The following is a 23,452-nucleotide window of genomic DNA, read 5'->3' on the forward strand; positions in this document are numbered from 1 at the left end:
CTGCTGGAACAGCCAGGAGATGGGGGACGTACTCTCTGGAGAAGGCTTCGAGCTTGCTGAAATACGCTCAGGGAAGGCAGACCGAAGAGCGCGGGGAAAGGCTTTTACTGGAGGTGCGGCAAACGGCGCGGTTCCTAGGATGGTGTCGAGCAGCACCGGCCCGCACCGGCCTGCAGCCCGCGTCCTCCACGGGGTTGCATTTCTCGGTGGCTCGCGGTAAGGTGCTGCAGCTCCTGGGGCTTTATTTTATTTATTTTTTTTAAATACGATGCCCGCTGTCCTCTCGGTCGGCCTACGAGCTGTCTGGCCGAGAGCGGGCTGCCCTGCGCTGGGCTTCTGCGCCTCGGGCAGTGCCGCTTCGCCGCCGCTGCCTGCGCCGGGGGGGTCCCGCCGCTCCTCCGCCCGTGCCAGCGCTGCGGGTCCCGCGTCACGGCGCCGTATGGCCTCAGCCATGCACAGATAACGCGGCCCCGGCCCCGCCGTGCCCCGCCCCGGCTCCGCGGGCCCGGCGCTCGGCGTGGCTCCCGGCGGCCGCCGTAGGCGCGGGGCTTCCGGCGTGCGGCCGGATGACGTGGCCGGGCGGAGCGGAAGTGGCGTTGGCGGCGGGGCGCGGGCCGGCTCCGCGGCGGGGCCTGCTGCGTGCGCGGGGGGGACGCCGAGGCCCGAGATGGCGGCGGCCGGGCTGCAGCTCCGCGCGGCCGCCCCGCTGCTCCTCCTCCTCCTCTCGGGCCTGCCGCTGCGCGCCCGCGCCGACGAGCACGAGCACACGGTGAGGCGGGGCGGGGGGGCAGCGGGGCCTGCGGGGAGCGAGCGCGGCGAGGGGCCGGGGGCTGCCTACCTGCCCGCCCGCCCCCCCCCCCCCGCCCCGCCGAGCTGGGCCGCGGCCAGCAGCACCGCGGGGCCGGGCCGGGCCGAGCGCCTGCCGTGCCGCCCGGGGGGGGTCTCCGGGGGGTGAGGCCCGGGGCCCCGGCAGCCCCCGGCTCCGCGTCGCTGCTGCGCGGGAGGGGAAGGCCCGAGCTGGGCCCTAGGAGAGAGGCTCTGCTGCAGGCCGCTCCCGCGCGGCTGGGTTCCACACGGCGTCTGTCTGTCTGTCTGGCCCGCGTCCCTCTGTCCGTTCGTCCGGACCTTTGGGCTGGAGAGCCGCCGGCCCGGGGAGCGCTCCCTCGCACCCTTGGCGCAGCTTCGCTGCCCGTGCCGTGCGAAGGTGAGCGAGGGGCTTTGGCTAAACGGACAAACAGCGCTGCCGGCTTTGGTACAGGCGGCGGTTAGCTGGCTGCCGCATTCCGTGTGCTTACGAGGCTTCAGAACTGCCGAGGGTCCCCGCTTATTCTGTAGGAGCTGATGGGATTTGTCAGCGCCGCAGTCAGCGGCAGAAGAGTTACGCTGGTATCGAGTGCTCTCAAGGAGCAGATGCTCTTCCAACTCGCCTGGCTCCCAGTTTTGTTGCTGAGCCTGTTTTAGGGTGAGGGTTCTGCGGAGGTGAGGCAGTTTTTGGCATAGCGCTGCGTTTGTCTTAGAGGCTGTTTGACTTGAGGGATTCCTGATGGTTCATTTGATGCTGGTAGTCTTCTGGGGGAAAGAAGACTCAATAAAGCTGTCACAGAATTCGTTTATTTTTGAGCTCTTCCTTCAAAAAGTGAATCCCAGTGGTTTTTAGGTCGTCCTCTGAATGATTACTAAATAATTGCCGACAGAAATCACACGTTCCTTTTGAAGGCTTGTCATTTTTCTTCCAACTAAGTTGCTCCAGCCTTTGAGATGATAACTCTGCCTCTCGGTGCGGTGTTCCCGTTCGCAAGGCGCCCGGTTTAGTCACATCACGTGGTAGGTTGGGAAGAGTTGGGGCAGGGAGACGGCTGCCTTTTTCTGGAAGGCTGTCTCCTCGCTTAGGTATTTTGGGGCTTCAATATCGTACGGGAGGCTGGCGGGGAAGCGTTAATAGCATGGATGAAACACGAGCAGGGTTTTGTCGTGGCGCAGTGATTCTGAGAGCAGGAACCTGAAGGAAATGTTCCTCAGATACTACATTGCAATGAATTTTGGTTTTGAGTGCGATTGCAGTTGGAAGATTAATTTTTCCGTAACCAGAGTGCTGTATGACATTTTGGAGGCTCTGCTCGCTGCTGGGTAGTGGTGTACTGATTCAGGGCTCGCTGATGTCAAAGCGTAACTTGCCGCTGGCTGGGAGACTAGAGTCCTGTCGGCAGGAGTACGCACCACGGCGCTGCCGTTTCCTTATTGCCACTTCGGTGTGCGGCTGCTTGTGCCGAGCGCTTGGCCGTCTCTCGGGTGAAGGTGTGTCGTCTGCCACGCTCTGCTTTAACTGCCAGCCTGCAGGGCCTTATCTGCGCTGAGATGCTGAACTTCCGGAAGTACTGACTGAAGCGTTTAATGCTCTGTGTTAGTAGGGTATTTTTTTGATTCCTTTATTGCTGCTATAATACCTAAGAGTATGCCATATTTATAAAATAATATGGATGTGTGCTATAATATGTATATTTGTATGAATATAAATTGGCTGTTAATGTTTTGCACGTGTCCTGTATAACTGCGGGACTGCATAAGCAAACATTATAGAAGGTAATTGTGAGAGGACTCTGCGTGAGCCTCTAGGACTGAGTGGTATTCTTTCTGGAGGTACTGGGTATGGATAGCTTCGCTGGATCAACAGCTAAATCCTTTATCTTAAATTTGAGTTAGTCTTTAAAAATGGTGTGTGCATTTCTTGAGGGGGAGCAGCAGTATAAAGATGATTATAGATAGACTCGAATATTTAAAATTAACCGTAAATGAATGGAAACAGGGATTTGACACAGCATTTACAATCGCCGTTATCAAAAGACAGTGCAGCAGTGTAACTTCAGACCACAAGAGAACAATGTAGCAGAAACTAACTGAAAACTTGCCTGCTGATTCTTGAACTTATTATCATGGTTCGGAGTGTGCTGTGTACCTGCTTTGTGCCTGTGTTCTGATAACCAGGCTGTTTTTTGACAGTTGGCCATTTACTTGGGGAAGTGGTGGTTTAGGCGAGATGCTGGGGCCCTGATCGCAGCACATGCTGACCCTACTGAGGCAAGGCTGGTGGGCTCCCTTTCGCAGCTTCTGTTGCCAGACTTGCTGGAGTTGGTGAGGAAATATTTTACAGACAAACTGTAAAAGTGTTCTGAAATATCCTGGAGTTTGTGTTGCGGGGGGAATGGCCTAGGGAGTAGGTAGCGATTTAATTTTAACGTTGCCTTGATTTAACTGTCGGTGCTTCGTAAGTGTGGAAATATGTGCCAAATATTGAAAAAGAAACAAAACCCAGCCTATATTCCATGGCAAAATTCCTAATTTATGATGATTGAGAAAAGCGTTTTTGTTTGACTTTTAGCCTGATGAAGTATGTTAAAGCCCTGAGCCTGTAAAGCTTCTTAAAAATGAATACACAAAATCATGAAATTTCTGCAGTAGCTGTAAATTGTCAGAGAAACACCGTAGAAGCCATTTCAGTGCCTGTAAAATACCTCTTTGCACCTGAAGCCGTGTGCAGACGAGCAGCCTGCTGCCTTTTGAAGTTCTCGCGGTTCCGTTTTGAAGAGGTGAAACAAATGTCACGGAAGCAGGACGCGCTGTGCCCGAGCAGCCGAGTGCATCTAGGAAGCGTGACAGCAAAGGACGGCGCGTGCCGTAGCTCAGCCGCTGCCGCTGGCACAGCCCCAGCCACGCTCTGGCGAGGCCTGTGAGTCTGAGGGGAACGGAGGGACGGGATGGGATACCTGCTTTATCCGAAGGAGAGCGTGAGGCTGAAATCCACGCTTTAATAAACGGTGGATGTGCGCTGCAAGCGCTGAGTGTTATCGCGGTGCTTGATCGATAGAAGGTCTGTGAGGTGCTGGGGACCAGGAGCCTGGGGTGTTACTTGCCGTTGAGTCCTGCTTGCTGCCTCTCTTACTGCCTGTCCTGCTTCTGCAGCTTCGCTCAGCCGGGAACAGGTAACGTTCGTCCTTTTTCCTCTGGAAGATGTTCAGGGAACTGCGTTGTGGGAAGCCCCGCTCCAAACTTGAGAAAAGGAGTGGAATTGCATACTTTCTGAAAGAAACTATCTCGGTTGGAGTTTATTTTGCTGAATCATCACATGAGGTTGGCTAGTTGTGATCCTCTCTGCGTCTCCGTCGTTTTTTTGCAAAGTGTTTTCGTGGTTTAAAAAAGAATATCATCAACCTGCCAGTCTCATATCCTTTTCTGCAGCCTTTCGTATACTGACTTCATCTAGCCTGAATTGTTTCGTAGAATAAATAGTTTGTTTCTAGGGCCACCACGCTGATTTCTGCAGTTGTGTGAAGAGAACGTTAAATTGCTTTGCGTGTTGCGAGTGCCCTGTTGGGTAACAGGAAAGGAAGATGCGTGTGCCGTGCTGGGGAGAGGCTCGGTATTGCTGTCATTATATACTCCATACAGTTACTGAAATTACCGAGCTTCATAAAGAAGAAGATGCAAAGCCAAACTGCTGTGCTTACAGAACAAGTACTACATTTGTCATAAGTTACAGTAAGTGAAAGATATTTAAAATTGTGTTTTGTCATCTGCTCTCATATTTGGAAGCAGCGGACTCTGTGAATTCTGGCACCGTTACCAAGTTGTTCAGTGCTTATGTCTGTGAATTTAATTGGGATCTCTGAGCACTATGCCGTATGTCAGCCCTTCCGAGGAACCAAAGCCAGAAGAGCTTGCGGAGATATACCAGGGTAGAGACTGCAGCATCTTAACTGCTGACCTTTTTTGCCGTGTCAGTGACTGTTCTTGATAGGACTCTGGTGTCCGTCTTCTGGTTTGCGAAAAGCTGCCTTCCCACCACCTAATTCTGTGCAAACAACTCAGGGAAGAGAACGAAGAACAAAAAAGAATTTCTGAAATAGCAGTCCTTCAGTACAGCAAAACGAGTCCTTTGTGTTAGGAAGATGTTTGGTACTTGTTTGCATGAGGGATAAAGATAAAATTGCATTGACACGTAAGCGTAACTCGAGATGCTAGATTTATGTCACTCAGATTATCTGGAGTCTGCTCTGCAGGTCATTAATTTTACCTCAAATGAGTTTACTGTTTGACATGTTATTTCGTTACTACTTGCCCCTGTTGCAAGCGTCAGTAGTTTAGATACAGCTGTAATAGGAATGTGTTTGTTTCTTTTCTAAAAGTCCTAGAGCAGTGATGGGTCAAGTAGTGACTCGGGACCCTTGTCACATCTGGAATGAGAGCAAGAAATTTTTTGTTGGATCTCTTACGATAACAGCTATTCGTGGAGAATTTAGCTCGCTGGATGCATGACGTGGATATTCTTGCACGCTGTAGCCGGCTTCCTCATGTGCTTGTTCTGTACCTGTAGTGTTAGGGAGTTCTTGACACTTTTTTCATGTTTTCTGGGATCTGGCGGGATCTTAATGAGTCAAAGCATTTTACTTGCTGGTTATGTAGCAGAAGATAAGGCAGCTATCATGCGCTGCAGTTGGTTATGCAGGTTTTATATTGCTGTATAACCATTTCTGAAGGAGACCATTGGCCTCTTCACACCCCGTCTTGCTCCGTGTTGGTTTTTGACTATGAGTTATTGCTGGCTTGCCAGCTAGGGTTAACAGGAGGCAACAGGATTTTGATTTGCTCTGTTGCGGTCAGCGCTCAGAGAGTGCAGTCACTCAGCAGCCAGTATCAGAACAGTAAAATTAAGAGTTGAGGGTTCTGCTGTTGTGTCATTTTGTCCAGCGTGTCTGAGCCCGATAGTTCCTGGTGAAAGGAGAATAGTTTCTTCGATATATTCTTTCTGCCAAGAGTGAGAGCTCGTGCTACGGAGCTGAAATTTGCTTTGGGTTTTATAGGGCTCCACGTTCTCCATGGTTGCAGGAGGCTCCACATGTGCTGAAGAAGAAGGGCAGGACAGGACCTGGAACTAGTGCAAGACTGCTGACCAAAATCTGGTACTGCTACAGTGTACCGGAGGGCTGTGACTCCCTTGGAACCGGGGCTTTCTTCAGCAGCTTGTTTTATGTTCCCTCTCATAGTGTGACGTTTGTGCTGGAAAGTATGTTGTGTGTTGGCCTTCTCCAGACCAAGAAGTCCCCGTGCAGAGGTGACAGAACAGTCCTGCAAGATAGTCTAGTTGTTTGTCTTGCTTAAATAAAAATTGTTTTCGTGTAAATGTGTTGACACTGTTATTTGTTGTAGATGCTTTGGTATTGTGAAGACGGTAATGAAAAAGAAAGAAAAAAAAACAACCCCGAAACGCAGAAACCCCAAACCACCACAAACTTGAACTCCTTGATAGCACTGAGTTCTTGCCACCAAATTACCCTTGCTCTAGGGTAAGATTATAAGGATGAGATATGTCATGACAGGCAAACGTATTTAAATGTGAAAGCTCCTCATTATAATTGAGCAACACCCAACAAATGTAGGGAGAAGAAAATCTGTTTGAGTTTCTATTAGGCACCACTCCCCCTCCCACCCAAATTCAGGCAGCAGTTGCTGAAGCTGCGTTCCTTACTACAGCCCTCTTAATTGTGGGCGGGCGCTGGGAGCACCCGATGGCCTGCACGCTGCTGTGCCCAGGGCCTTGCTGATGGCGAGGAGGTGTAGCCTGGGGTGCCGGGCTCGTTTGGGTGGCGGTCCTGAACGGGCTTGTCTTGTGCTATTCTGGGGTGTTTGTGAGGAAGGAGGAAGTAGTAAGTGTGGACCGAGTTCTTTGTTTGTGTGTGGTTTGTCCCTTTTGTCTCCAGAGCAGATTGACGGCAGCTTGGAGTCATCGTGGGGAACACTGGTAGGCCCTGATGGAGGGCTGAGCATCACGCGGATAAGAGACAAGCAAAGACCAAATTTGTATTTTAGACGTTGTAATTACAACGTAGTTACATTGTTAGATCAGAAAATGTAACAAGATTTTGAATAATGTTCTTAGGAAGTTGGTTTCTGTCACTTGAAGGTAGTCTGGTACAGTTCCAAAATCACTCGGTCTGCAGCGGGTCGGGAGCGAGCAGCCAGGTAAAGCGGTGGCCGGTGCTTGCTTTGTTCAGGCGCTGCCAGGGACGCGGTCGCAGACCTGAGGGTGTTGTCGCGTTCTGTTACTGAAGGCTGAGCAGGGAATAGCTGGGTTCACGTGTGAGCTGTTGCGTTACAAGGGGTGATGCTAAAGCGGGCTCTCGACAAGCGAAGACCGTTTCGAGCAAGGGCTGAAAATATGTTCTGCAGCTGCTGGTGGCAGAAGCAGGAGACGTGCTAGGCATAACAGGCTAGAAAGAGATAGGGACCAACCTGTCCCTCGCTGCATTGGCAAGAGTTAGAGGCGGTGCCGTCGTGCAGACTGCACTCTGCTGCTGGTGCTGAGGGGGCTGGAACTGGGAGCTTCCTGTCTCTTTTGCTTTGTTTCTTTCTTTTTTCCTTCTTTCCCAGCTTTCTTTGAAGTTGCTGCACTGCTGTAACCCTTCTGGTTGCTGGCAGAGAGGAGGAATGTCTGCTTTCTCTTGCTGTGGCGTTTACTCTTTCTTTGCTCCTGCATTGACATTCTTTACCTGTCAGAAGTGGTCTGAAGTGCGTGCTCTGCAGGCGGGAGGGTTTGTGCGACTGGCAAGTGGTTGGTCTCTGCCACAGCTCGGAATAGACGTCTTACTGATGTCGACGTTTCTGGTTGGAGACCACTCGGATAAGAGGCTGGAATGACCCCTGTGCATCTTTGTAGACGAAAAAGATGAGGCTTGTAATTGAGATGAGATGTTAGTATAAAGGGATTAAATTATTTCCTAAAGCATGTTTGTTTAAATCCTTGAGTTTATCTTTTAAACACCTCGTCGAAAGAATTTACTGTGTTCCAGGTCTAGATCATTATTTCTGAGTTAACCTGTCGATATGACTGTTGTTATTCAGAATAAATGGAGCTGGAGAACCTTTGTTCATCTGTTAAAAAGGGAGATGCAGAACTGTGTTCAGTCAGCTGTGTGCTATGAAATAGTTATGGCTAATTAACATTTGACTTTCTTTTCCTCTCCAATGTGTTCTGTGTTTGTGTATTGGTCTTAAAATAGTGCTTTAGTCTTCTGTACTTTAAAAAAAACACCAGGATCTGTAAGGTGACTGTGCTTACAGGTGTGTACAGTTGTAAGTCAGGTTTTTTTCTGCCTTGAAAGTTAGATTGATGTCCCTCCTAAGCTGTTGAAATTGCAGTAGGTGAAGGAGTTGTGTTGGGCGAGAGGCCTCGTGGTGACCAGCAAACCTGGTGCCTCATCCTGATGCATTCAGATGTAGGGCAAGTAATGATTTCAAATCACTGAGTTCTCCTGGATTCAGTACTCGAATACTGACAGATGAACGGCTTGAAGGACTGTTTTGCTGCTGAAAAGTTTTAAGGGCTGGAAAAAAATTGCTGGCTCCTAGCCAAGGAGTGAGTTTTCCTGGCTAATAGTAGCTGTGGAAAGCGGAGGGTGGGTGTTCCCAGAAAGAACTTCATGGCAGGCACCAGGCTCCTTCCTGTTCTGGTTTGTTCACTGTGGGCATGTTGGAAATGCATCGAAATACAGCCCTTCTGTCTGGCGTTTTTGTCTCTTGCCTACTGTAGGTATGCCACAGTTTAATTTTAGTGCTTCCTGCGAGGCGTTGTGCTCTGCTGAGAATTATGAATGTAATCTATACCCTTACAAAAATGAGAAGGAGTTGCATTGTAGGAAAACACAGTATACCCGCCACCCTGGGTAGATTGCTGGATTTTTTAGCTTAGATCTTGTTTAACAAGATGTTACTCTGATGTTTACTTTCTCTCAGTGGAAATAGTAGAGTTTTGCTTTTAACTGACGCGTGTTTCTACAAAATTTGTAAAAACTTGTTTATTTTTGAGACTTCTGCTTTTCTCCACTTCTGCTCTCTGCATCTTCTGCTTCTCTGATAAAGTTGTATGAATCCCGCTCTTCGGATACTTCAGTGATAGGCTCTGAGAAACTGTATGATCAACTAAGCTGCTGCTTGTAGGAAAGCAGGCTGAAAATCTTGTCCTAGAATCCCTGCCACCCAAAAGACAAAAATACTCGACTGTATTTAAATGTGGCTGTTGCCTGTGATGGAGCAGTCCTGCCTTGCTGGTTAATAAGGACGAGAGAGTTACTTGAATATTTTTATTCTGCTGGACTTCGCATCTAACTCAAGGACTTTATCTTTCAGTACCAAGATAAAGAGGAAGTTGTTTTATGGATGAATACAGTCGGACCCTACCACAACCGCCAAGAAACGTACAAATACTTCTCTCTCCCTTTCTGCGTGGGATCAAAAAAAAGCATCAGTCATTACCATGAAACCCTGGGAGAAGCACTTCAAGGAGTCGAATTGGAATTCAGTGGTCTTGACATCAAATTTAAAGGTAAGCAAGAGAAAGTGCATTTAGTCACTTAAAAATACCACATGAACCCTTAAAACTTGATTTTTGAACTAGAAGAGCTGAAAGTTTGCATCTGTTAGCAACTGAGTGTGTTTAATTTTGTAGCTTGAAACACCCTGAAAGGTTGTCTGCTACCGCTGGCTTTTTGTTTTACAGTGAAGTTTTCATCTAGGTGCCCTTTAAGGAAGATGCTTGCAGTAGACACCTGCTTCTCAAGTAACTGATTGCATTTTACAAAGTAAAACTAAGCTTTCTGCCTGTGAATGATTAAAACTATATTTACTGGAATTAATATTCTGGAATTATCAGTTCTGAAGACGTGATTTTTTCCTACGATGCTGAATATTTCACAGAATCACAGAATGTTCGGGGTTGGAAGGGACCTCTGTGGGTCACCCAGCCCAACCCCCTGCTGAAGCAGGGTCACCCAGAGCAGGCTGCAGTACTTGCAGACTCTTTGCAGTTGGAAAGGAGTAGCAAGGGCTCAACATCTCAAAGTTCTACCTTAACACAGGGTTAGTTATTGTGTCCTTCTGGTTACTGCCTAGTTTAAAATACCTGGGACGCATACCTCTGTGCCATTGGCTCTAACTCCTCATGCGCCAGTCGGGGTGGAGTTTTTGTTCTGTTGTTTCCTGCCCTCTCCCTCTTTCCATACTGTTCCAGAGATGACACTGAACTTCTTTTGTGAATGCAGTTCTTGGTGTGAGGCGTACTTTCTGAACATGAGGAAGAACTTCTTCCCTCTGAGGGTGATGGAGCCCTGGCCCAGGCTGCCCAGGGAGGCTGTGGAGTCTCCTTCTCTGGAGATATTCCAGCCCCACCTGGATGCGGTGCTGTGCAGCCTGCTCTGGGTGACCCTGCTTCGGCAGGGGGTTGGGCTGAGTGACCCATAGAGGTCCCTTCCAACCCTGACCATTCTGTGATTCTGAGTCTTCGTGTGTGTTCTTTGGTACCCAGAGTCCTTTCAGATATCTGCAACTGGTAGTTGCAGAGCTTGAGATAAGAACAGATTCTTTTTGTCCGTATTGAATTTTAACATTTATATATGTAATCCTATATATAGTCTGTAGTCAGATGTAGTTTAGCTTTCCAGAGTATTTTCTGCTGTTTCTGAGGGAAATACGCAGAAGCAGAGCATTGGGCGGCTCCGTTCTTCTGCAAATACACTCTCAATACTTTTGTAAAATACTCTAATTAAATGGAGAAATTAATGAGTTTCTTTTTCTGTAATTCTTTAATCTAACACTTAGAAAAAAGAGACTTCATATGTGTTTTCTTACCCAATTTGTACTTATCTTTGCTTAATACTGAACCTCCAGCTCATCAGTGCATAGCAATCGATGCCATTCCTATTGGGTTGAGAGAAGTCTTTTGCAGTTCAGAACTGCAGGGAGCCAAAGTCTTCCTGGACTAACATGAATTCGGAACAGTGGAAAAGGGCTGTGATTTTTGTACCTTGTGATGGTTTTGCTTTTGATTATGGCCCTGCTGTATTAGTTTATCTGTTGTCTTCCGTAGATCTTTACACCGGGTAAACCTGTTTTCCTGAAGTCTGATTTTGTTTTAAGGTTAGGAGCTTCCGACTCCGATTCACACTTGCTTGTGCTGATGTTTTGTCACAGAAAGCTTTAGATGCTCTCTGTTATGAGCATTATTTATTGTCAAACATTGAGTGTGATTTCCTCAGGGTTTAAGGTCTGGTGTTCCACTCATGCTAGTTTTTTCAGGTGCCTTTTTGCACCTCTGTTTGCTTTACAAGTGCATACCAGGTATGTAGTTACAATATTGGGGTATATTCTGCCAGACAGACTGGGCATGATGCTGTTCAAAACAGGCTTTGAATTGGTTACAGAAGAGTAGAGATTTCAAGAAGAATCAGGTGTTTAAGGCTGGTAATTGTAAGTGATTGATGTGCTGGTGCATTTCCCAGCAGGTGGGGAATTCCTCTCCATCCATGTCCTCCGTTGCTTTTTAAAGATTTCTTCATTCTCACGAACACCTTGGTGCTCGGTGCAGGTTGCTAATGAGGCCCGCAGTGGGTGTAGCTCCTGAGCCAAGCGGCTGGAGGTCGGAGGTTTTCTGGAAGGCAGATGGTGCGTGGTTGGTGGCTGGGTGTGTGCGCGCGAGCTGGGAAATGTCCCTCTGCCCTTCTCATTTGTTCCCTTAAAAACTGCATCCTCTGGATAAAAGGTGAAGCCCATAATCTCTTTGCTGTTAGCTGGCATCCAGCAGCTTGTGTGCCAGGAGGTGCTGCGGTGTTTCCAGCAGTGGATCCGTGAAGTGACATCCGAATCGGAGTCAGCTCTATTTGACTATCTTTTGGCTGCTATTAAAAGTATGAAAATACCCTTTTTTTTCCAGATTTCAGAGTAACAATTATAAATTATTGTAGCAATAGTTATTAGTTTAATCTAATACAGAATTGTGTAAAATTTATTGAAATCCAAATCCCCTCGATATACAGGTTTTTAAAGTAAAAAGCAGAGCAAAGGATTGCTGTTGGAGAATCATTTTTTACATACTTAGAAGCTGTCATAAACCCAGTACAATCTATATCCAATGCATGTAGGAGAGTTTAAATTTCATAGACTAGCCCTTACAATTTAGCATATGTATAAAGAATTCTTTTCCAGTTCTGGATGTTGAAATGTGATGGTAGCTCAGCTTTTTGGTGACTCTTTTATGGTAGATCTTGTTCCTGGCTGAAGTGGTGTTCCCTTCTTTTAAAAAAATAATTGTAACTGGATTGTATCAGTGAAATTGATTTTTTTTTTTTTTTCTGTAATGGATAAATATTATCTCGTCGTGATTGATCCATGCTCCTGCCTCTGCACCAGTGGTCCAGAAGTTGCTGCAATGAAATAGAAACAGAGTTGTTGCTGATTGGTGGTTTGTGTTTTGTTTTTTTTTTTTCCTTTAAGAAATAGAAGCTTGTGTTTTGGCACCAATAGATCCATATATTCTTAAGAAAAAGATACTGCTTTGAGGAGTGTGGAGTATCTAACATCTAAAAATACCAATCATAAACAATTATGGGTATTTTTCCTCTTTAAATGAGTATCGTAAGAGGTGACTAAATTAGATGTGGATTTTATACTTCTAGATTTTTGTCCTCTGGAGTGAGTAGAGGGGAATTCAAATTGTTCTACTAAATTAGCTTCTGAATAAAAAGCAGTTCCCCTTTTCTCAGCATAGTTTGGCTGGACAGCAGTAGCAGGTAGGTGAGACGCTGCCTGTTCATCAGGTTCAGAGAACTGTGTAGGCTGCAGCTGCCTGTGACTGAAGTACCACAGGCTGCGCAAGTAGAACTGGCCTTGGAGTCAGCGGGCCTGGCCTGTGTTTGTGAAACAGAACAAGACAATTATGGCTTTGCAGAAACGTATTCTGTTGAGAGTGAAGATTTGCACTTGAATACTCATTGTGGTGACTGGTGGGGCACATCTACGGTGTGTTCAGGAATCCATGAAGTAGTGTTTCTTTTTGTATTTGAAAAGGTGTTGTATGACAGGATACCGTGACCGTGCAGGACAGCTGGGTTTCCCTTCCGTTGCACATATGAACAGGGTTGTTCCTGTATCACAGGTCTCAAATTTGTGTAAATATCTTTGTGAATTAAGTAATGAATTATTAACATACACTTATATTGTAATGTGACTTTGGATTTTTAGTTGGCTTAATTCTCTTGTCAAGCTAAATCTAGAGGAATTTAATTTATGGATCTTAATTTAGGGTGGGTGGAGTAGCAAAAGGATCCTCTGAAACTGTGGGAAGCTTCTGTGTGTGGAAGGATAGAATTACAAAAACAATCATGTAATTGCTTTAATGGTTCCTTTTTAAATGTGCCTTTTTGGTTCCTGCTTGAGGATAGCCAAGAGAGGTTGAAGACACCAGTGGTGTCTTTTGCTTGGCTTGCCTTTCCTTTGAGCCAACTCATTAACTGTCCTTTCATTTTTTGCAGACGATGTGATGCAGACGACTTACTGTGAAATCGACTTGGACAAAGGAAGAAGAGATGCCTTTGTGTATGCTATCAAAAACCACTATTGGTACCAGATGTACATTGATGACTTGCCGATATGGGGTGAGTGATGCTCTGCGTAACAGCGTGGTGACAGCAGCAGGGTCCTGTGCTGGTGGCTTTCCTGGAGTCACTTGCTGACTGAGCTTCGTTACAACAAGCTTACAAGTGTGGAGAACGTACGTAACCAAGTAATACCCGTAAGCTGAAGGATTATTGCATTGAAAGAATAGTAGGATGGCTTGTACTAGTGAATTACAAAAACAGCGAAAAGCTGATTTGTTTCTCAAACATGGATGTAAAAATACCAAGTTCTTAGGGTTAAATGCTTTTAAATGTTTAAGTGAATGGTAATAAGATAGGTCCCATATAAGATCCATGTTAATCTGTTCATGAATAACAATTTGGGTAAAAATCTTCCAGTTTTTTGACTTTATTTTGCTAGTTCTTGTGTTTATTACTAACACAAGAGCTGTTTGATTTACTTATGTGGTAATTTTTAGTGGCTTTTAACGGTTTTACATATGCAGTCTGTGGTTGTATGAAGGAGTTTTATTTTACTTGTTCTTACGCAGTTCTTAAAATTGCTCTTGCTGAGTATTATTAATCTGGGCTTAGAAGTGCTTGTGTCTTGAATCAAGATTTCTGTGTCCTTATGGCCACTGTGTCCTAAGCTCGCTGGTTTTGTTACTCCCTTGTGACCGCGCTCACAGACCTAGTAAAGAGTGCTCTGCAGATTGTGGTGTGCACTGGCAGCAATCAGCCAGACCCCCAAGCCCAGATCTCCCTCTTGTAGATACAAACTGCAGGGAAATGCAGAGCACCACAGAGCGCTTTCTTAAGGAAAAGTCTTTGTTGCCTGTGTTCGGTTAAAGAGGTAAACCCGCCCAAAATAAAAAAAATCCCACAACACCTACAAAAATACAGTTCAAGCCACATGACAAAACTCCTTTGGTAGGCAGCAGGCTGAGTAATGCTACCCGTCATTCGTTCGTTCTGACAGAGGGTGGGTTTTTTAGCTCTTTCTGATAATGATAAGCCCCAGCCAGAATTGCTAGTGCTGTAGATGTATATTTATTGTTTATCTGTTAGTCAGGAAGGTTCTTGCTTTTTTCCAAAGGTATGTGTTTTTAAGAGACAACATTATAATGCCTGACAGGAGGAGTACTTGTATTTGTTCTTTGCAGCTGATTTGCTTGGTGCGTGTAACAGCTCTGTGGCCTTCTCCTGAGGAAGCCCTCAAAATACCCAGTAAGGAGTACTCTATTTTCAGTAAAGACTAGGCATAAAATATTTTTTCTTATCTGCTGATAACTAAAGGTCATGACTTCAGACTGCTGTTGGAGGGCTGTAGAAGGTTTACACTTGATGACCTGAAAAAGGCAACCGGATCTGCTGAAGTGTGTTCAGATAAAACGGTTCGATTTCCCATTTTTTCCCAAATTGCTATCCCACGGTGGCGTGACTAGGCTTGGCTGTCTTGGTTCCAGGGTGTCTCCCTAAGCGTGTGGAGCACTGTGTTAGTTCATCTTTCAGGCAGGGGTCGAGTGGAACGTCCTTCAAGTAGGTGAGAGGTCTGTATGTCACGGTCTGGATGCTGCCGGGGGAGCAGATGGTGTGCCAGCTGCTGGCCTGCGTGGCACAGGCACAGGCTGGCACGAGTCTGTGCACGGTGGCGTGTACGAGCCAGTCCTGACAGATGAGCGCGAGGAAAATGTTGGAGAGAATGAAAACCTTCAAGTAAATTGTAACTTTCTGAGTTTTTCAGGGAAATTAACAGAGACAGTAGTCAAAAACTATCATTCTTGGTAAGCAATGGAAGCTTGTGTGCAAATGAGAGCAAAGAGTATGTGTTGGGGAGTCAACTAGTGAGGAATACAGAATGACAGTAAAATCTTTAAGAGGGAGAAAAATGGGTGAAGGGATAGACAGGAGATCTGAAAATACAGAGGCTGAGTTCTGTTCATGGAAAGTGAATCTGTGTTCAGCTAGTTGTTTACGTGGTAAGAATTCCAAATAGAACCAGAGGAACTGTTGTTGTGTCTCTGTGTTTGTAGCTGAGTGCTTTTTTCTTTCAATGCCATTACAAAACGCTCCTTGCAGACAGCCTGTGGGCTGAAGGTGTAATCCAGGTATTAGAGCTGAAAAGCAGATCAGAAGGTCTGCTGGGTTCTCTGTACTGTATTATGTTGCTTTTACGCCTGGCGAGACTTTTGTCATGCGTGTTTCAAAAACATGGTTACAGAATATTTGAAAAGTGTACCTGTAATAGATGCTTATGCTTGTTTCCTGCACAGGTATAGTTGGAGAAGCAGATGAAAATGGAGAGGATTATTACCTTTGGACTTACAAAAAACTTGAAATTGGTTACAACGGAAACAGAATTGTAGATGTCAATCTGACCAGTGAAGGAAAGGTGAAATTGGTACCAAACACAAAAATCCAGATGTCATATTCAGTAAGTAATTTGGTGATGCATCTGCAATTAGAAATTCTACATGGTGAAATAGCTCAAAAATAGGTACTTGTCTACCTACAGCTGTGTATTGATACGTCAGGCTGCATTAGAGGAACACACATCTTCACTCCTTCAAATATTTCTTTTTCATTACTGAAAAACCTTAATAGGTTTATTCAGGATGAATGTAAAATGGTTTTTTGAAACGCTTCAAAGAAACTGAAGCTTCTATAATCTGCAGAGAAGTGTTTTGGTGGGAAAGGAAGATGTCCCCAGAGGTATGGAGACTAGAAGTAGAGAGGACCCCCGGTAGGTATGCACTTACTTAATGCTTGGAGCTCTGACCTTTGCACCACAGATTTGAGCTGGATTCTGAGCTAGGACCAGAACCCACTGTAAGCCTTCATGCTTTGCAAGCAGTTAGTATCAAAGCTCGTTTTGGTTTTGCACTTCCAGCAGAAATTAGTCTCATTTATATAACCTTATTAGAAAGGTTTTCTCTGAAGCCCTCTGCTATTAGGTTGAATTGCTATGATAAAAGCTAATGAGTAAACAAAGTTTGCTGATCAGAGATAACAAATTTTTCTATTTTCCTGCTTATTTATATGTTACTTAAATCTGTAAAGGTTCACTTTTCATTCACCACATTTGCATACTGAAACTAGTTCCTAATGCATTGCTTTTCTACAGTGTGCGAGCAGTAGGTGTCAGCAGAAGATTTTATTTCAGAGGATGCTCTTGCCGCTATTACATTTGTCTTGTGCTGAATAAATTATATAGTTTGAAGCACAGATAATTGGTTTTTATGTGTGCTTTTGAGAGTTACATTTACACTAATCTTCCTATTTCTACTGCAAAATTGATAGTAGAAATTTTGAAATTTTCTATTTCAAACTCCACCAGCATTGAAAGTCCATCGACTCTGTGTGTTTTGAGGTGGACAGCACTGAGTAGCTACCAGTAATGAAAATAGCGTTAGATGTTCCCTTAAAGTACTTCTCACGTACAGCGCTCGAGACTCACCTATCCAGTGTTGCTGGCACCCTGGGCAATTGCTGGGCTGGTGCATGGGTGGTGTTTGGGTCCTACATTGTCTCTGGTTGATTTGTTCTCAGCAGTGCTTCTTAGTGGTGGATGCTCTAATGAGAAACGTATCTGCCTAAAACAGTGTTGAAAGCTATTCATGTTTTGAGCTGCTGGACTTGAACAAGGTTGTAATTTGAACCGAAGAGTGTTAATGTCATTCCTCGAAGTGGGTAATACTGGAGTCTTGGGGTTTTTCATACGTCTCAGGACTGTGGTGACCAATGGGGTATTCAATCTACTTTTATACGCTTTCTTCTATACTGAAGAAGAGAACATCTGTTGGGAAGGATAGTTCCTTGTCATGTAGTTTAAAAAAATATGCACAAGGGGGCTGCATTCGTTTTAAGATCACCAAGTCCTGATATTTCCTAATCTTCGAATGATTTTGAAAAAAATTTAGTGTAGATTTGTGTTTAATTTATGAAATTGCAAATGCAAGGTGGCTGAAGTTCCTTCTGTGTCTGACCTGCAGATGTCGGGCTTTAAGAATATCAGTCCATTGTTTTTGCCAAATCCTAGATTCAGATTGAAGAAAACATCTGAAGTGGATGAATTTTAAAATATGTTCTGGGTTTCTGCATGTGGGTGTAGCTGGACATATTATAATGAGCTTTTCAAGTGTAAATTTTTCTCCCTTTAGGTGAAATGGAAGAAATCAGATGTGAAGTTTGAAGACCGCTTCGACAAGTATCTTGACCCATCTTTCTTTCAGCACAGAGTATGTATTGGTTTAAGACAACCGTACAAAATATCCCTTCAAAATGGTTGCTGTAGCTCAGAAGATGTCATGGAATTTTTGGATGACATCTTTGAATTTTTGGATGTCCCCTGTGTCCTGAAACAGGCACGTCTGGAACTGTAGGTTTGAAGTGTAGCTCAAGTAGGATGGCTCCAGTTTGTTCGCGTGCTCCAGTAAATGTGCAGGCAAGCTGCAAGCCTGCAGCAAATACGGGGCAGCTCAAGAAAATATATTCGCATGATTGGAAGCAGGGAAGTTTCAGTGACACAACTGTACTACTTGTAAGCTGAGGAATTGCAGTTGGCCATATGCACACTGTTTACTCATGTAAATACAAAGCAAAAAGCATTAGCGTAAACCAGTTAGCGAGAACCGTTGTGGTGGTTTAAACCTGTGGCTGTAATCTCCTTAAGGGTGGTGTACTGAGCTATGCCACTGTCTGAAATCAGAGGGTTTGGGCTCTGTGGAACTCGGTGAAGACCAGAAGACGTGCTTGTCAAAGGGAAAGTCGAGCCGCTGCACACTTTGGTCCTGTGCAAAGCAATGGTTCCTTTGGCTTTTTGGCTGCGAGCGTCCCTCTTGCTGCTTAGACCTGTTCTCTAGGGAGGCAGCAGCATGTCGTGTTGCCTTTCCTGTGCCGAGGGAGCACGTGCAGCCAGTCGTTCGAGCTTTGCTGTGCTTAGCTGAGCTGTGATAACTTCACTGTGAGCAAGCCTGGCTGCTGAGAAGCTTTCTGCATGGTGTTTCACGGGCCAGTCTTAGTAGGACTTTCTACAAGTGCGGTGTTACCTACAGGATGGGGCCAAGCTCTTTTCAGTGGTGCCCAGTGACAGGACAAGGGCCAATGGGCACAAACTGAGGCACAGGAAGTTCCGTCTGAACATGAGGAAGAACTTCTTCCCTCTGAGGGTGACGGAGCCCTGGCCCAGGCTGCCCAGGGAGGTTGTGGAGTCTCCTTCTCTGGAGATATTCAAGACCCGCCTGGACAAGGTCCTGTGCAGCCTGCTGTAGGTGACCCTGCTTCAGCAGGAGGTTTGGACTAGATGACCCACAGAGGTCCCTTCCAACCCCTATTATTCTGTGATTCTGTGATTCTATGGGTTTATTGTTACTTAGCTAGTGCTGACAAGCTGTCCTGCTAGGCAATGATTCATCCTTGTTGGAACAAAGTTGGAACACATTTACAGCTCTAAACATTAGGGATGTGTTTTCTTTTTGTAGATTCACTGGTTTTCAATTTTCAATTCTTTTATGATGGTGATCTTTCTGGTTGGCCTAGTGTCTATGATATTAATGAGAACTTTGCGAAAAGATTATGCAAGATACAGCAAGGAGGAAGAAATGGATGATATGGTAAGATCCGCATTCGTGCTTTTTTAAATACCTTTTTTTTTAAGGCTTATTGTTTTCATACATTCATTGTGTTAGCAGCTCTGAATGGCTTTCTCCAGTTGGACAGAAAACTGCCACACTGTCCTGAAAGTTTTCTTTACAGCATGCTCCTAGGTTGCAACCCAGACTTCTGTCTGCAGTCACGGTGTTAATAATGTTCATATCCACACTTGGGTTAAACACCTTCCATTCAGAGTGTGTGACAGAAGCCTGCGTATACTCCTGAGTGCTTCGGAGGATTTTAGGGACAGGGAGGGAACCTGATAGATGTTACTGCATCGCACGTTCAGGTTGTCATTTTTGTTGTCTTCATACCCATCTGAAAAGTAAACTTTTCTCTTGGATTTGATGCAGTCAGGAGAGAAGACATACTTGCACTTGAAGTTGCTTTAATAAATCAGACCTTTAATTTGTGTGTTACATGGCAAGCGTTAAGCTTGTGTGTTTGTCATTAATTGTCATGACCAGACTTAACCTTCTTTTGTTGTTGTTCCTAGGACAGAGATCTAGGCGATGAGTACGGGTGGAAGCAGGTCCACGGAGATGTGTTTAGACCATCCAGTCATCCTCTAATATTTTCATCGCTTATTGGTTCTGGTTGTCAAATTTTTGCTGTGTCTCTGATAGTCATTGTTGTTGCAATGATAGAAGATTTATACACAGAGTAAGTATACTTGTGCCCTGCCTTCTGCATATAAATGCTTAAATGAACAAAATAATTACAAAAATGAATGTTCTAGCTGGCCTGGAAAAAAGCATTTGAGAGTTTTTAGTCTTTGTCTTTAGATCAGATGTGGTATTCAGAAGGGCTCTTGTAAGTTGTCTCGAAACTTTGTCCTACACTTACCAGGTGAGTTTCTCTCCTTCAGTTTTACTCTTTCATTGCTTGCTTTTTACGTGATATATTACGAAATTAGTTTGTTGGTCTGCACTGTCACGGGAAGGTTATATACGAAATAAATGTTGAAAGGTACACATTTCACTCCTGGTTTCATCTGGAGTGACAAGACATGACTGTGTCTCTCGCCCTGTTATCCCCACCGTGTCCCGTAGAGACCGAAGCAGGAGTGTGCGGGGCTGTGGACAGCCCTGTTTGCTGCTGACAGTGCATTCTGCCAGTCTGACCCACAAGGCTGCTCGGGAACGGAGGTTTAATTTCTGGAGTTCTTGTGAATGGATGCTGCTCGGCCTGTGCTGCGTGTAGACCTTCTAGCAGCAGCGGGGCTCTGGGCTTGACTGGGGAGAGTGCGTTTTAACACGAACAAATAGTACTCGAGTGTAAATTTAACACACCACTCGTGGTTCACCTGGCTCTCTACCTGGTATCTGTTTGAGATTTTTGCTGTTGTGGAAGGACTTCACCTGTTTCAGTAATGATCGTATTTTGGATACTGGGGGGATTTTTTTTGTTTAATACAAGTGCTTTGTTTTCAGCAATGACTGAAATTTCAAATCTCTCTTCTCCTTCACTTGCCTATTGCCTGTAACTATTGATTTTAACAAGCTGTCATACTGCTAATGTGCCGCTGGAGAGAGCTCTTGGGTTTGAATTTAGCTGCCCTTTAACGGTGTGTTTACAAAGCCACCCCGTAGCACCAGCAGCTTGGCATACCTTCATTTTTCATACGGTGTGATTCCCCCTTGTGCCCTGTAGTTACATTTCTGGGTACACTTACATACACATTTTTAATTGTATGGCAGGTGAGCCCTTTAAGGGAGGGAACGCAACCATTTCAGAACGTTTATGCGCTGTAGGGAAGCTGTAAGTTAGTAATGACAACTGTAAAATGTGTCAAAACAGTAATTTGTAAAAATATATGTGCAGTTAGTCTTTTATTGCAATAGGCCTTTCTGTCACTTTCAAAGGGATTTGAATTCCGGGTATGGAACGGAACAATTGACCAAAGATGGTGCAGATAATCCTTATGTTTAGGAAAATAGTGATGTGAGTGAAAAAGGCTGTAAAGCAGAGTCAGAAGAGTGACCGCCTGTCCTTCAGGGCTGTTCAGGCCCCTGGGCATCATGCAGCTGATGCCAGCTAAAAGGCTCTCGGTGAAACCTGGTCACATCAGCTATTCATTTATTAATACTGGTTTGTGTTTTGAGAAGCTTTTCCATTAGAATATTTGAAACAGAAGTAAGCTGAAGAACAGGAGACTCTGAGATCATGGTAGATGACCATCTGCTGGTTGTTTTACAGGTAGCCTGGGTTTAAATGTGCCACTTCAGACTGTGCGTGGTCATCTGGGGCTTTGTGTGTGTTTCGGAATGGTCTTAAGTTAGGAGGAATGTTACAATTGGTTCCAGTCTAACCAGTAGCTTTCTAAAATGGAACTAGAGCTTTTGTTTTTTTGAGAAGGGAATGTTAGCATAACACTCCTTTGGTGTGTGTGACCAGCAGGCATATTTGCTCAGTTCAAGCCATGCAGGCATAGAAGCCGGTTGTACTGAGGGTTCCTTCTCTGAGTAAGGCAGGCATCCAGCAATGGCTCACAAAAACCCAAAATGCCACTAGTCTGGATTCTCTCAGAACAGCTAATCTGAAGAAAGTGCCACAGGCTGGCTGAAAAGCTTCTGCTGCTCTTCCTATCGGGGAGTAGCAGAGGGACGTGGGAGACGGCTCTACTCATGGATAACATCTGTGTCTTGCTGTTCTTAGACATGATTTTTAAAAATGTGTTTGGAGATGGCTTTTGTGATTTAAAATTATTAGCTTTGCATGTAAAATTTCAGAAAAAATATGCCAAAATGAGTACCCCAACATTTAATGAAGTGATAATTTAAAAATGGCTAAACTCTTCTGATTGGACTATTCCATGCTGATTTGTGGCGATAGTTTCTAAATCAGGTTTTCAAATTTTCTGGAAGATGAACACTTTCAATCTTAAAAGTTAATTTCTGGCGGATGGCAGAAACATCATTCACAGTCCTGGTCTATCTTTGTGAACACTGGCCTTAATATTAAATAAAGAGGACCTTCCATCTGTAGTAGTGGAATCTGACACTTAATGTATGTCATGTAAACAGTTCTTTATACACAAGGCACACGCATCCAAATGTCAGAGTGTTTTGATCAGAGGTGAGATTCTGTACTCTAGTGAAAATAAATGTATGTTAGAAAAGAATGTAATATGTCAGAACTCTGTTTCCCAGGCTGCATTAGACTTGGCCAGAAGCTTTGGGTACAAACAGTTGTCATGTAGATTTTACAATTTAAGCACTTCAGAATTTTTACATTATCTAAAAACGTTCAATAACTGCTTCTGCTGAATGTGCATATTTTACTGTAATCAGTTGCTGTAATACTGTTTGTTTTTCTATTTCATTTACCAAAAAAATCACTTCTTGTAGGAGAGGATCAATGCTTAGTACAGCTATATTTGTTTATGCTGCAACGTCGCCAGTGAATGGATATTTTGGAGGAAGTCTTTATGCTAGACAAGGAGGTAAATTGTTTTTGTGTTTCAGCATTTTCATTACCTTGTTAAACGGAGCAGTTGTTATTCTCTGATTTGCACCAATGTAGAAGTGTCTTCGTGGCATTAAGGCATTCAGGTGGAATCTGTTAAGTTCTCGATAAACACAAATTATTTTGAGTATGTTTAACTTTCGTATTATTTCCTGTTCAGTACTGGCTGCATTTTCTAACTAAAGATGAATTCTTTGGTTAATTTAAAGTAGTAAGAGCTGAAAAACTGTTAACAGTTGTGTCTTATGAATTGCTTGTTACACTCATGTGTGTAATCGTTTGGCTCATGACATCCAGAGAGTGTCATCGTCTCTCCCTCTCGTGTAACGCGCTGTTGCACAGCTGACGTCACCTTCTCCAGATGACCCCTCTGTAGGTACCGGGGGGTTATGTTTACTAACACGGATGGGGTGGCTATACAGTACTTGCTAGACCATTAATTGCGGATGGGGAAAACTGTTTACAGCATCTTTTAAAGAAGGTTATTCTGCTTTCCGGTATGTGCTCTGCTTTGTACTTAGCAAATTCAAAATGAGTGTCAGTGGAGAGCAGAAGCCCAATAAAATTGATGTAGGAGGTTTGGACAGGCTGTCTTCGAGTGCTCCCTGCTATGCCTCTGAGTTATGGCCAATTACATCCTTGCAGTCCACTAGCTTCGTCCGTTCCCTCTGCTGCAATAAAAGAGTAATCAATAGCTATTATCTTCTGCAGTGCTTTAGGAAAAATAATTCTGGTAAGTTCGCGAAAGAAAATTCGTATCTTTTTAGCACCATATACTTGTTAGCATTCAGTCTCAGCTGCCCTCTAAGCTACTCTGAGTCTGAGGGCTAGATGTTTCTCTGCGAGTGGCTTGTGTATGAGCCTAGCCATTTGTAGAAAAGCAGCTCTGGGTAAAT

The 23,452-nt window shown here is 44.8% G+C and overlaps 1 protein-coding gene across 1 annotated transcript in view; it reads left to right on the top strand.

Annotated features, from left to right (window-relative positions):
* The first annotated feature begins 566 nt into the window (after positions 1 to 566).
* TM9SF3 (transmembrane 9 superfamily member 3) overlaps positions 567 to 23,452 on the top strand; it is a 39,630-nt gene continuing 16,744 nt past the window's right edge. Inside the window, 9 exon segments of the mRNA XM_075422776.1 lie at positions 567 to 588; positions 591 to 769; positions 9,178 to 9,373; positions 13,353 to 13,475; positions 15,710 to 15,870; positions 17,597 to 17,674; positions 18,917 to 19,048; positions 19,585 to 19,751; positions 22,439 to 22,533. Of these exon segments, the coding sequence (XP_075278891.1) occupies positions 567 to 588; positions 591 to 769; positions 9,178 to 9,373; positions 13,353 to 13,475; positions 15,710 to 15,870; positions 17,597 to 17,674; positions 18,917 to 19,048; positions 19,585 to 19,751; positions 22,439 to 22,533 (1,153 nt within the window).

The sequence above is a fragment of the Opisthocomus hoazin genome, chromosome 6, assembly GCF_030867145.1.
Source record: "Opisthocomus hoazin isolate bOpiHoa1 chromosome 6, bOpiHoa1.hap1, whole genome shotgun sequence".
Classification (NCBI taxonomy): Eukaryota; Metazoa; Chordata; class Aves; order Opisthocomiformes; family Opisthocomidae; genus Opisthocomus; species Opisthocomus hoazin.